Here is a 14,286-nt window from a genome sequence, read left to right on the forward strand (position 1 = left end):
CTCTCTTTATGTACTCTCTTACAATTTCTATAAAGAAAATTATGCCTTCATACCTCCTTGCTCTGTCTATGTGTTTGTGCATGTGCGTACTTTTGCTTCTGCTCCTGCGCATGTGTTGAGAGTTTGCTTGTATGCTTGAAAGGCCTCCTTTCGGTGTTAGGATCAACCGAGGCATCGTCAGGGGCCTTCACTTTTAAGCTCATGACACTTCTTAGGGCTAGATACCGGACACAGAAGAAACAAGAAGAGAGGGCCGTAGATCCTGCGCTTCAGCCCCCTCACCCGAGAGTGCGTCGCTCCAAATTGAGATACCATAGGAGGTGCGAGGAAGAGGTAGAGCTCACCCACTCATGCTCTTCATGCTTGGGACCGCGAGCAGAGACAAGATGGATATATAAAAATTGCCGCATTGAGATACATGAAACATAAATCAAAATTTAATGTGTATAGTCATAAGAGAATTTGATTGAAAGGATTATGCAATATTACAATTCTAGCAAATTAATCCAAAGTTAAATAAAACAGTTTAAACTAGAAACATGAAACTCTCTTTGAGTCTGTAGCAAAAGATATCAACCAAGAAATCTAGCATATATCCATCAGCAGAATTATTAAGTAGATACCAACTTAGATTAATAACACAAAAGTAATTCTTATTGTTTTAGTTACAACCAAGTTACTGGGAAAGAGTTCAAGAACAAAGATACCAACATGAAATCCATCAGTCCGGATGTATGTTATCAGTCCAGTCACTTCGTCATTCACTAAATTGACTCCCTCGTAAAGCTTTTGGGCCAGCTGTAATCAAGCAATGCAAGATAAGAGAGCCTAAACATATACATTGCAATAGTAAGTTGCAATGACAAGGAGCAAACTGAAACTTAGCCACTTTCTAATTTAGTAATCTCTTAGCACTTATTTTTTAATTTATAAAGGAGTGGATAAATACCAATAGGCTTATTTAACAGTTAATGGAATGAATTTATCTCTAGGAGATAATGCAGAAGATTCCCATTTCTGTGTACAATCATGTTAGAGGATCAAAAACATTAGATTCAAAAAAGAAATGACAGTAGAAACATCTTTAGTCATTAGTCCCATAATAAAAGGTATGTCCTGGATTTCTCTCTAGTGGTGCATAAGTTAATATTAGATGAAATGGAATATCCATGTGACAACTTGTATGCAACATTAGCACACCAAGTTTTGGATAAATGTTCAAGCCTCTAAGCAAGCAAATTTGACCCATTTGATGACCATGAATCCTACTAAATAAGATCACAGTATGTTCCATAACTGCAGACAGTATTCATTTCCAGTATCATTTAAGAACGTGCATGGGAATAGAACAATAAAATGGCAATAAGCAGTTTGTGGAAAAGATATCCAAACATTTGAAGTTTTAGTGTGATGGACAACAATGCATGCACTAAAGTTAATGTTGTATGTCTTATCACCTGATATCAGATAACACACAAGAAGGCACAGTTATGACTTATGAGAAAACTGTTTTAATAGAAAGCATAATCAAAAGAAGGCATGAATACATAACAAAGAAAGAATCAGAACCAAATTAACAATGAACACAAAATGAGGGAAAGCCCAAAAGAAACCGAAGTCATCTATTAAGGTAAATTTGACTATTAGCTCTAAACAAGCCAATCTGGACTTTGAGTTGGCATGTCCAAAATTTGGGGTTCCAGAAAATGCTGGATATCAAAAGTAAGATCCATGATTAACCTCCAGACCCAATCATGTGAAGTAAGACCTCCCCCTTCCAATGAGAAATTCTGTAAATTAGAAGAGTTATGAAACCATTCAAAGCCCAAGCAGCATGGTTATTTTGTGTTCACCACATTAGAGCAAGTGACAAGATAAAGATTAGCCTGAGGTTTCTGCTTTCTTTTTCATCTTCAAGTGATCTTTTCTGTTTGCTCCTCAGATTGCTGCCTAAGGTTACATTATCTTAGGTTTATTTTCCTTTTCCAACTCTCTTTTCCATTTTGGGAGGTTTCCTGCATTATTTGAAAGTAAAGTGTGAACATTTTCACTCATATAATGTATCCTACACTCTTTTCTGCCTTGTTCCAGGCAGTCTGATCTATGAAGTTTTTGAAGGGCATTTTGACTTGTCTCAAAATATTGATTTTTCCTTGTTGCAACCTATGTCACAGGGATTCGGCCAACCAGGTGCCGCACCCGTGTCGACGCGATGCGGGTGCACGTGCAGGTGCGGTCAACCCGATTATGGGTGTGGTCAACACACCCAGGGTCATTTTGGTCCAGTTTTTTTATTAAAAAAAATCTGCCCGATGAAATGGGCTGCAGAGGGGAGGATTAAGGCAAAAAAAATTGCCCTAATCCTCCCTTCATCTCCTCTCTGACTCCCTCTGCTCTCAGCCGACCCCGACGCCACCGTCGCCGACCGCTCTGCCACGGACCGCTCCAGGTATGCCCCCGACTCCCTCTGCTCTCCTCTCCAACTCCCTCTGCTCTCCTTCTCTCCTCTTCGTCTTTCCTCTCTCTCTCTTAGAATGTCGGGGCTTTCTGCACACGGCTTGTGCTTTTTGGGGTCTCTGTGTTTGCTTTACCTTTGTCGCAGCGGAATCGTGTCCCTATTCGGTGCTAACGGCTCAATTGCAAGGTTCCTTGTGCATCTTGCCAGAGGGCTTGGACATGCGGTTTGGCAGGCCACACTGCAGGGTTCTATCGTTGTTGGTTCCCTTGCCGCTATGTGGGCTTTCGGATGTTCGGTATGTGTTGGCTCAAGTGGGGAGTCGAAACAGCTCTCCTTCCTACACTGATATTTTCAATGTCGAAATCGATGGATGATGCTTCGCAGTTGCGCGGCCTTCGTGCCAGTGTTGCGTTGATGTCATCACTGTGTTGACGTCATCACAAGAGGAGTCCAGTGGTACAGTCATGTCAGTTTTGAGGGTTTTGAGTGGGGGATTCACTAGTTTGTGTTTTTAGAAGATTTTTTAACCAAGTTTCAGGTGATTTGGAAAAGTACTGGATTTTTGGTGAATTTCCCAAGGATTGCTGGATTGTAGAAACGTCCTTGACAAGATTCAAGAAATATCAATTTTCAGTGTTTTTGGTTGAGAGAATAGCATCATTCAGGTCATTTTTTATATAGAAGTGTGAGAAAATTGTTTGCGTAAACAGATTTGACACTTTGGGTGAGATTTAATGTGTTTTTGAGAGGGTTCTTGCAGGCGGTAGCCTAGTTTCAGGCTATATTGGGCACGAACCTCTTTGTGTTGAGTTTGGGCAGTGTGCTTATTGATTTAGCATCGGTACTGTATTTCTTCATGTTTTAATGCTATTCTTTCGGCTAAGTCAATGTTTTTTAGTTGGATTACCATCCATTTTTTAGTGTTGGCTGCTTGTGCGTGGTGTTATTCTCTATTTCATTTATACTTTGTTGGGGCTTTTACCTGATACAGCATATTGTTGCTTGTTTTTGTTGTAGTTGTTGAGTTGGGGATTTTACCTGATTTAATTGTGGTGTTAGTTTTTATGATGAAGAATAGAACTGTAGATTGTTAATTTGATTTATTGCATGCATGATGAATTGATTTGATGATATTGTAATAATTGTTTTTTATTTCATTAGTGTTAATGTTGTTAACTGATAAAACTTAAAAATTATATTATATTTTTTTTTGTCGTACCCCCACACCCAAGGTTTTTGAAAGTGCCGCACCCCCGCACCCGCACCCATGTGACAGGTTACAACCTGCCCATTTCTTGATGGCTGAGATTCTAAACTTATGGCATCCAATTTTATTTGCCCTATTAGTCCATTCACATCATTATGACCTGGTTATTGAAGTATCGATCCAGTGCAAGACATGCAGAGAACTTTACTTTGAATAGCAAATGCCATGCAACATAAGACAGTCTTAACTCTTAAGCAAGATTGGCAAAGAGGAAATCATAATCAAGAAGCGTTGCAGGAAGCAAAAGAGAGAAACAAGTACCTTTTAGGTCCATGTGAAGTAGAAAGCATGATTAGAAGGCATTTCAGGAGTGAATAAAAAAGTATTTTAAATTTCACAAGTAAAAAGAGTCAAAGTTGTCATACTTTACCAATTATGATACAACTATTACATCCAAGATTAACTAAGCAAACTTTTTTCTTTTAAAAAACTATATACGCTCATATAATACTCATGGGAATGGGCCCAGCTAGCATGTTCAATTGGCAAACAAAAAATCCGGAAAAAAAGAAAAGCTTATGAATAAAGAATTATATGTATTTCGAAAAGCAATAAAAAACACTCAAGGGTACCCAACCAGATTCAAGGTTTGTTTCCTAGGGTCAAACATCAGATGCAAGTTCTAGAGGAAAAGCATTGATTCAAAGTTCAGGTCTTAAAAGACACCCTCAGCCCCTCAACAGTAAATATCATCTCTCAATAAAGATTACCAGACCTCATAGCTGAAAAGGTAAGAATATATGAAGAAGAAGATGCAATTATGGTCAGCACTGAGAATTTCCACGTCATGCACAACTTCATATAAGGCACGCCAAGATTCAAAACTAGTTTTAGGTGTTAACAAATACATATTCTGCAGAACATGCAAATTCTAACAGGAACAGAACAAAATGTCAGGAGCAAATCAGACCTTCATCGTGTATGCTGCAGAAAATGAGAGTCTATTTGCAGCATCTTGCTGAAGCGTGGATGTTATATATGGTGCAGAAGAGGCTTTATGCATTTTACCAATATTAACGCCAGCAACACTGAAGTTAGAGGACAAAACCTTCTGCACTATGCTGTCTCCCTCTTCTTGAGAGCTTATAGAAAATTTTTCCAGTTTCTTTGAATCAAAGTGTGTTAAGCGTGCCTCAACAGAAGCAGCTTTATTTAATGAAGGTATTTTAACGGGACATGACTCAGCTTCAATTGTCCAGTACTCATCTGATTTAAATTGGTCAATTTCTGTCTCTCTTTCACAGACAAGAGCCAATGCAGCAGATTGAACTCTACCAGCTGATTGGCACCCAGGTAACTTCCTCCATAAAATAGGTGAAATGTTGAAGCCAATCAAGTAATCAAGAGCACTGCGTGCAAGATAAGCATTGACCAAGCTAGTGCGTATATCTCTGGGTGCCTGCAGAGCAGCTCTAATGGCTGACTCAGTTATCTCATAAAAGACAACTCTTGCTACTCTAATATTTTCATGTAAAGCATCCTGTTGGCGCAACATTTCAGCAATATGCCAAGCAATCGCTTCTCCTTCACGATCAGGATCCGTTGCAAGGATAAGATTCACTGCTCTGATAGAAACACATGATCCAAAAGGGAAAAAGAAAAAGCACTTGAGATGCCAAGGATTGTATTACATACATGAATATATATTCAACCAATCAGAATAATATAAAGTCAGGTTGGCATAAAAGAATATATATGAATTGTCAATTATCTAGATTAATCATTGTGCAAATCAGAAGTTATATTCTATTCTTTCTGGCACTATTTAACACCTGAAAAAATTAACAAGGTGATCCGATTTACCTTCTCCAGCCATGCATTAGGCATTCTGAACAAACCAAAATGAAAAGCAAAAGAAAAAAGAAGTGAACTTATTACAACCAGATATGAAACAGTACAAATATTGAACCATGCATCAGGAAAGCCAATTCTTTAATAAAATAACCACCTGCAGCAGCTATGGTCAGTGACTCAAACAAGAAATGAAAATATACAGGAATGATGCATAAGATCAGTACTCAAACTCAATAAAAGATGATGAGTGAATGTCAAGGTGATATAAAATATGAAGGACCTGAATCATAAAGACAAAGAGCAAAAGCGACTTGTAATCTCAAAACATGTTAATCAGAAATTCCTCAATCACCATGCATATGCTCAATCATGTTCATGCTGGAATATGAGGAAAACTTAGAGAACCTATGTCACATGGGTGCGGGTGCGGGGATGCGGCACTTCCAAAAAACCCGGGTGCGGGGGTGCGGCAAATATATATATATAATCCAAAAGTTGGACATAAATGACCCTGGGTGCGTTGACTGCACCCAGGGTCAGGTTGACCGCATCGGGTGCGGTGTGGCACCTAGTTGGAGAATCCCTGTGACATATATTAAAAAAAAATCTTGGCAAAATTTTTTTTTAAGTCCGAAAAATTGGACCAAAATGAGCCTGGGTGTGTTGACTGCACCCAGGGTCGGGTTGACCGCACCCGCGTCGCGTCGCGTCGACGCGGGTGTGGCACCCTGCTAGCCGAATCCCTGTGACATAGTAGAGAACAATAAATGTTTTGAAGATCTTCCAGTAGCATAGCATATGCAGAAGCGGCATAAGGAAATTGACACTGCAATTTTCAAGTTTCAACATAAGAAAACTAAGGTTCACAATCAAAAGTATCATTTGGACAAGGTGGATCACTCATTACTATTTCCTCAGAAGTAATAAGAAAAGCCTATATTTATTAAAGAGGAAGTAACCCAAGAAAGAGTCAACTAGAAGTCCCTACAGAACTATGAAAAAATCCACTGCAATCAGGATAGCCAGACCCGGACCCAATTAAATCTGAACCACCAAACAGAAGGAAATATCCACTTATAATCAATGACTAGTCTGAATGGCATAAGTACACATGCATAGACATACAGCACATGCATGCATATGTACACATACATGTCCACCTGAGATCACCAATATTACAAAGCTATTAACACTTACGGACTGAAAACAACTGATTAGATATAATTTTTAGTGTGAATCATATAACATTATAAGCCCATAAGTTGAACATACACATCTTTTATCTAATTGCAGCCACCAAATTCTTCAATCTATAAGAGCAACAGCTATCTTTTTGAGGTATTTAATGATTACTTAGGAAGGGAATAACCACCAAGATATGCCTATGCATGAGCAAAGAAACAAAATTTAATGGGAAAAAAATCTAATGCAACTGGACAAAAGCAAACAGAGTCCCAAAATGCAGCAAATTGCAAGCGTTATTCTATAAGTCACCTTCAAAAACCATGAATCAAATGACATGAAAAATATTTTGAGAAAAAGATGCCTAAATTCATTAAGAAAGATAGATTCAACATTGGAAGGATGCTCACATGCTAGGCTCACTTCTGAAATCATCTGGATCACTGGGTTTAAAAATTGAAATAAACTTAGATCAAAATTCAACAGGGGCCTACATGTTCGGATGGGACATGATTAAATTAAAATAGGTTTTGATCATTACCCCATATAGTTGGGATAAGGCATGATGATGAGGTTTTAATCATTTGTGATGAGGAGAGAGAGAGAGAGAGAATGTTTATGGACTCCCAAATGTTATGGATTAGTTAGTTAGGAAACTAATGTGATTAGAAGCTAATTCAGGAGTAAGTAAAGCTTAGCCCATAATTGCCACAAAAAATACTCCTCAGTAGAACAGAAACCTTAGCATCAACGGAATTTGGGATTTACACCTTTTTTTATATGGACATAGATCCATCCAAACTCATGGGATTAGAACCTTCCATGAAACCACCATTGATTCAAAAAAACATGGGATTAGATTGGGGTTAGATATACATTCAAGTTAAGAGATCCAGAAAAGAATCAGAATTTTGAAAGCTGATACCCATTTTTGTAGCACAAAATGGCACGAGTAGGGTGTTTGTTGGATCCAAAGATCGCTTCGCCATACAATTCCCCTAAAACCAAACCGAGGATTCTGACACCGGTCGTACCCAACGGCGAGCGAATCAATGGAGCCATTGACATTGAACTCGATGGCGTTCTGCAGAATCCGGCAGTGTTGCTCCATGTCCCTCGCTCTGGCCGCCTCCAAGCGCTCGCCTTCGTGCACCAAAAAAGCCTGTTGCAACGTCAACGCCATAGGAAGCCCTGACTCATCGGCAACAGCGAAGAGAAGGCCAGCAACGAGGAATCTGCTCGTTAACCACATCATCAACATCCCTAACGCCAACCAAAGGAGGAGGAGAAGGGAAAACAAACGGAGAATCAACAAGTTGCTCCTGATTAAAGAGGGGTTATGTTAGTGGGAACTGGGGAGAGAGAGAGAGAGAGAGATGCCTACAACCAACCTGCCTTGAGTGCCACCTTCATCTGCTCGCTTGGGCGTCAACTCGCCAGAAAATCCCACCCGCAGCAGCGGGTTCAACACTTGAGGGAGAGAGCCAGAGACAGGGTTGAGTAAAGATGAGGGCCGAGAGGTGAGACCCTACCCCTTTTCAACTTTTTTTCTCAACCTTTTATGTAAAGTTGAATCAGCTTTTTTTGGCTATGAACTCAGCAAGTCACGAGTTGACTCGTGATTCGGACGAGCCTGCCGGTTTCACAGGCAAATCGGGCAATTTTTGGATTAAAACGAGTTTACCCTCTTTTTTTAATCGAGAAGGCTCTGATCCGAGACGACTCAGCCGAGTCACAAGTTGACTCGCCAAGAAATCCAACCATGGTTCATACTCATTCCTAACAAGCATAAGAGTGATTTGGGGAGATTTCTGGGAAAAAATAAGGAGATGATGATAATCATGATTGACATTATCTAGTTCATTCATGTTTAAATTTTGAAAAAAATTGGTTATGTAAATTTTTTTAATATTGAAAACACTTTGTGATATTGTTTTTGTTTATCTAAACACACGCTATTATGAATATTGTGACTTATTAGCCTAGTTTCATTGTTTAATATGCCTATTATTTCATAGTTTGCATGTTTCTTGTGAGATATGCATGCCATTTATAGCATATTATATTGATTATTGAATGTTCAATGTTTTATGCATGACATTCATAGTACATAAACTATGTCACACGGACTCTTCTAATAGGGCACCGTACCCGCGTCACACCCGTAACCAGGTGGGTGTGACACTTGGACACAGCTTCCTTTGTGTTAGGTGAAGTCAACCACACTGAAGTCCATTTCTATCCAAAAGTAGATTCAGTTAACCCTAATCAAGTCCACTTTTATCTATATTATATATATAAATACATAAATGCACACAAATACACATAGTGTTAGCTTAAAACTATTACAATATATATATTTATATATATATATATATATCCTCCCCGCACCCCCACACCCAAAGTTTTTTTAAGTGCCGCATCCGCTCCCGCACCTAGTGACATAGTGCATAAATGTTTTGATATGTGATATTATAGTTTTATCTTATGCAATTCATCCTTGTTTCTTGTGTTATGAATTTTTCTGAATTTTTCCTGTCTTTTTTTTTGGGGGATTTTGTATTTAAAACATATGATTTTTCACAAGACGATATGGTACATATCTTATTTTGGGCCTGGCAGATACAGGTTACGATACGTTTTTTTACAACATTGCTCCCCCCAACCGAGAGAAAAAAAAGGCTTGATATTATAACCACAAAGCGGCACTTACATGCAGTTGGAGATCATGTGTACCACCAAAAGACAAAACATAATGAGGTGGATTGGCTCTTCCCAAACAAAGTCCAAAAAAAAGATGCCCAAACTTGATATGAGATCCCATAATCATGCATCAAACATTTTCTGATAACTCAAGTCTAATTGATATACTCTGCTAGTCAGGAATCAATAGGATTATACCTACTCATTGTTGTGGAATATGTAAGCATCTTGATGCAGCGCTCTTGGGGAGAAAGACTCGATACCCACCTGGAATCGGTGGGGCTTCTGCTGTTTTTTTATTTTCAATAAGGTTCCAGCAATACAAGGGAAACAAGGAACAGTAAAGGCATAAAGCAACAACGATTAACTGAAAGGAAATGGAGAAAACAGAACAAGCAATGTCAAAACTAAAGAAAAAAGGAAAAGGCTGCTGAGTCGTTCATATTCTCTGTCTCACGAAACCCTAGGAGAGGGTCTTTTAAAGACTGATGCTGGACCCGGGTCGCGGGTCCAGCCCTAGACCTGACCCGCAATCTGGGTCAGCTTCAATCGGCTGCTGGCCCTGTGATGTTCGAACCGTACCACGCCTGGAGTAGGTGCGCAGGGGTACGTCCCTGCGTCGCGGCGCCGTACCTGCAATGGGGTCGGACACGTGAGTCCGGTCATATGCCCTTTGTGGCGGATCGGGTGGCACGATGGATCCAATCGGGTCCTGCCCTGCATCATTCTCCCCTGGTTGGGAAGAAATCGACTCGGACGACTTGTTGTTTCCACAGTAACCATATATATCAGTCACGTTGAAAATAGGGAAAATATGTCAATCGTCGAGCAGCTGAAGGAGGTAGGCATTCGAACCTAATCGTCGAATGATCTTAAAAAGACCATACTTCTTAGGACTCAATTTGTTATAGGTGCCTACTGGAAAGCGCTCGGGATGCAAGTAAACCCAGACGAGTTGACCAACTTGAAACTGGACATCAGAATGACTTTGATCTACGAAAGCTTTGTAGGCCTCGTAGCTTTCCACAAGTTTGGCGCGGACCTGTCTGTGGATGTCATGCATATATTCGACGGCATCAAATGCGTCTGGAGCCGGAGCTGGGAGATCGGACACAGGGGCTAGGTCAACGACATGGGTGGGCGACCGACCATACACCACTTGGAAAGGGGATTTACCTGTAGAACGGTTAATGGAATTGTTATATGCGAACTCGGCTTGAGGCAATACGAGGTCACAAGTTTTGACATTCACCCCCACTAGACTCCGTAACAGGTTTCCTAAGGTGCGATTGACAACTTCGGTTTAGCCATCTGTTTGGGGTTGATATGCACTACTGAACTGAAGCTTGGTCTTCAATAAAGCCCATAATGATTTCCAAAAATAGCTCATAAAACGCGTGTCACGATCAGAGATGATAGTGCGGGGTAAACCATGGAAACGGGCGACGTCCTTGAAGTAATAGGAAGCTACTAATGAGGCGTCAGTGGTTCGCTTACACGGGACGAAAATAGCCATTTTGGAGAAACGGTCAACAACGACTAGAATTGAATCAAAACGACGTTGAGTTCTGGGAAGACCTACGATAAAGTCCATGGATACGTGCTCCCACGATCGCTCAGGGATGGGTAACGAGATATACAGACCACTATTCTGACAATGACCCTTAGACACTTGACACACATGACACCCTTAATGAACTTAACCACGTCTTTGCGCATTTTGGGCCAAAAGTATCATTCATCTAATAAGGCGAACGTCTTATCATGTCAAAAATGTCCAGCTAACCCTCCCTCATGTAACTCGGAAATCAACTGAAGCCTAAGGAAAAAATCAGGCACACATAACTTGTTCCCACGAAATAGGTAACCATTATGAATACTAAAATGGTGGTCGTCGAGGTGATCTGAAGAGATGCACTCTTCCCAGACTTGTTGGAAGTCAGGATTCGTCGGGTATAACTCCTTGCACTGCTCGAACCCAATAACCCGCACTGACATAGTCATCAGAAGGCTGTTTTTTCTACTAAGGGCGTCAACCACTTTGTTCAGAGTACCCGATTGATGACGAATTGTGAAAGTGTACTCTTGCAGGAAGCTGACCCACTTGGCATGACGAGCACTTAGCTTCTTCTGACTATTCAAGTACTTCAATGCCTCATGATCCGTGTATAAGACAAACTCCTTATAAATGAGATAATGCCTCCAACAACGAAGGGCTTGTACAACGACATAAAACTCAACATCATAAGTGGAATACTGGCACCTGGCCTGAGTATGCTTCTCACTAAAGAAAGCAACGGGGCGGCGATTCTGACTCAATACGACACCATTTCCCACTTTAGAGCCATCACACTCAACCTCAAAGACTGCACTGAAATCAGGGAGAGCTAAGATAGGGGCACTAGTCATTCTTTCTTTGATGATCGTAAAGGCTCTTCCAGCCGCGGGCGTCCAATGAAAGCTAGTGCCCTTTAGGCACTCCGTGATGGGGCCATGAGGGTGCTAAAATTTCTCATGAAACGTTGGTAAAAAGTGGCTAACCCGTGGAAACTACGTCTCTCTCCTATAGTCTTTGGGGTAGGCCAATCGACAATCGCACGAACTTTTGCGGGATCTGCCTTGACTCCATCAGATGACATAATAAAACCTAAGAACACGACACTGGATGTCATAAACTCACACTTTTTCGCATTGGCATACAATTTTTCTTTCCTCAAAATTTTCAATACTTGACGCAGGTGACTCAAATGATCGGACAAAGATGAACTATAAATCAAAATATCATCAAAGTAGACAACAACAAACTTACCGATACACAGACGCAAGACTTGGGTCATCATGTTCATGAAGGTACTTGGGGCATTAGATAACTCAAACGACATGACTAACCACTCATATACCCCATCACGTGTCTTGAATGCCATTTTCCACTCATCCCCCTCCCGTATACGAATCCGATGATACCCGCTTTTTAAATCTATTTTAGAGAAAATGGAGGCATCAAATAACATATCAAACATATCATCCAAACGAAGGATGGGAAAACGGTATTTGACCGTGATGCGATTGATCGCACGACTATCAACACACATGCGCATGGACCCATCTTTCTTAGGAGTGAGTAAGGCGGGTACTGCACAAGGGCTAACACTTTCGCGAATGAAACCCTTCTGCAGTAACTCTTGAACCTGTCTTAATAACTCGGTATGCTCGGAGGGGTTCATGCGATATGCGGAGAGGTTGGGTAGACTCGACCCCAACACAAAGTCAATGGCATGTTGGACTACCCTTGTCGAAGGTAATCCATCAGGTAGGTCATCCGGCATAATGTCGCGGAACTCCTCTATAAGAGGGGCAATGTCCGCGGGAATGGACACTGAAGAACTCATCAAGGGCTTTGCCACCAGGGCATAACAATAGCCATCATCCTGACAATGGTTCTGTTAAAATGTAAACTGTAATATATATATATATATATATATATATATATATATATATTATTTAATATTATTATATTTTCTTTTATTATTTTCTTTTTCTATTTTTCTTTATTTTCTTTTTTAGCATCTAGTTCAATAGAAACTAGATATTTGATCCAGTCAAGTTCTTGTTGGAACTTGACTGTGCATAATAAATGATGTTAGACTATAGTCCAACAGCTATAATAATAAATGTTGTTGGACTGTAGTCCAACAGCTATATTAAGAGACGTTGGAATCCAACGTCTCTTTTGGAGAGCTCAAAATGAGCTCTCCTCTCTCTTCCACTTTTTGTATATATAGGGGTGAACCCCTTCAATGTAAATAACCATGCTTCTTAAGCATTTTGTTCATGAATAAAGTATTATTTATTTTTCAAGTGTTCTTCCTTTTATACCCTTTCAAGGGTCATGCTTGTAGTGTCTCCAATAGACACTTGTTTGTGAGTTATTTGTGCATTTGTTGAAGACCACCATTTCATTACATGGTATCAGAGCTATGAAATCCTTAGATCTTGAAGTGCTTCCGCCTCGATTTCCGTGCCACATTTACAAAAGGTGTTTCATCACCTTGTTCTTGGCTCAAGAAGATTTGTTTGAAGAAAGGCGAACTTGTGCTACAAAAAATTTTGGTTTTGTATCCTCTCTTATTCCTTTGTCTACTCTTTTTCTTTTCTTTTTATTTTTTTCTCTCTCTCCTCCTATTTATTCCTCTCTTACCCTTGTAAAAGATGGATGACAATGATAAGATCACCATCATTCCTATGAAGTTAAATGATACTAACTATGTAATGTGGGCTTCGATTATGAAGCACCACATTTGGGGAAAAGGTTTATGGGGTATAATGGATGGTTCCGATTTGGAACCTAAACTATCTCTTACCAAGAAAGAGGGTGATAAAGAGGTTCCTCTAACGGAAGAAGAGAAGAGTAAGGCGTTAGCCACTTATGAAAAGAAATGGAAAGAATGGAGGATAGGGCATGCAAAAATTATGTCATGGCTCATCAATAGCATAGACATTAAAAAATGCTCTAGTCTAGCTAAGTTTGAGCATGCCGATAAAGCTTGGGAATACCTCAAAAACATGTATTCCCTTAAAGATATTGCACATGTATGCAATTTACAAAATAAAGTTCGGACAATGACTCAAAAAGATAAAACTATTCGAGAATATTATAATGAGTTGTCCGAACTTTGGGAAGAGTTGGCTCTTCTTGAGCCCAAATGGCATTGTGTCGAAAACATCGAGCTTCGCCAAAAGCAACTCGATATGGAACATTTCTATCAATTTGTGAATGGTCTAAGGCCGGAGTTTGAATCCACCAAATCGGCCCTTTTACATCGTGGAAAAATTTCTTCTATTGTTGATACTCTAGAGGAGCTCACTATGGAGGAAAATAGAC

At 40.0% G+C, this 14,286-nt stretch overlaps 1 protein-coding gene across 3 annotated transcripts in view; it reads right to left on the reverse strand.

Moving 5' to 3' along the window:
• LOC149812950 (DNA topoisomerase, type IA, core) overlaps positions 1–14,286 on the reverse strand; it is a 101,050-nt gene that overhangs the window by 72,019 nt on the left and 14,745 nt on the right. For 2 of the 3 annotated variants that reach the window (XR_016428229.1, XM_089991319.1), the window contains exons 3-5: positions 9,603–9,692; positions 4,636–5,290; positions 712–798 (exon numbers count right to left, since the gene is read on the reverse strand). Coding sequence is in view for 2 of the 3 variants with exons in the window: in XM_089991319.1 (XP_089847445.1) it covers positions 712–798; positions 4,636–5,290; positions 9,603–9,692 (832 nt within the window). In the remaining variant the exon portion in view is untranslated. The remainder of the gene's footprint in view (positions 1–711; positions 799–4,635; positions 5,291–9,602; positions 9,693–14,286) is intronic. The other variant, XM_089991320.1, reaches the window with a different exon arrangement.

Source organism: Nuphar pumila, chromosome 16 (genome assembly GCF_984573655.1).
Source record: "Nuphar pumila chromosome 16, dmNupPumi1.hap1.1, whole genome shotgun sequence".
NCBI classification, from domain to species: domain Eukaryota; kingdom Viridiplantae; phylum Streptophyta; class Magnoliopsida; order Nymphaeales; family Nymphaeaceae; genus Nuphar; species Nuphar pumila.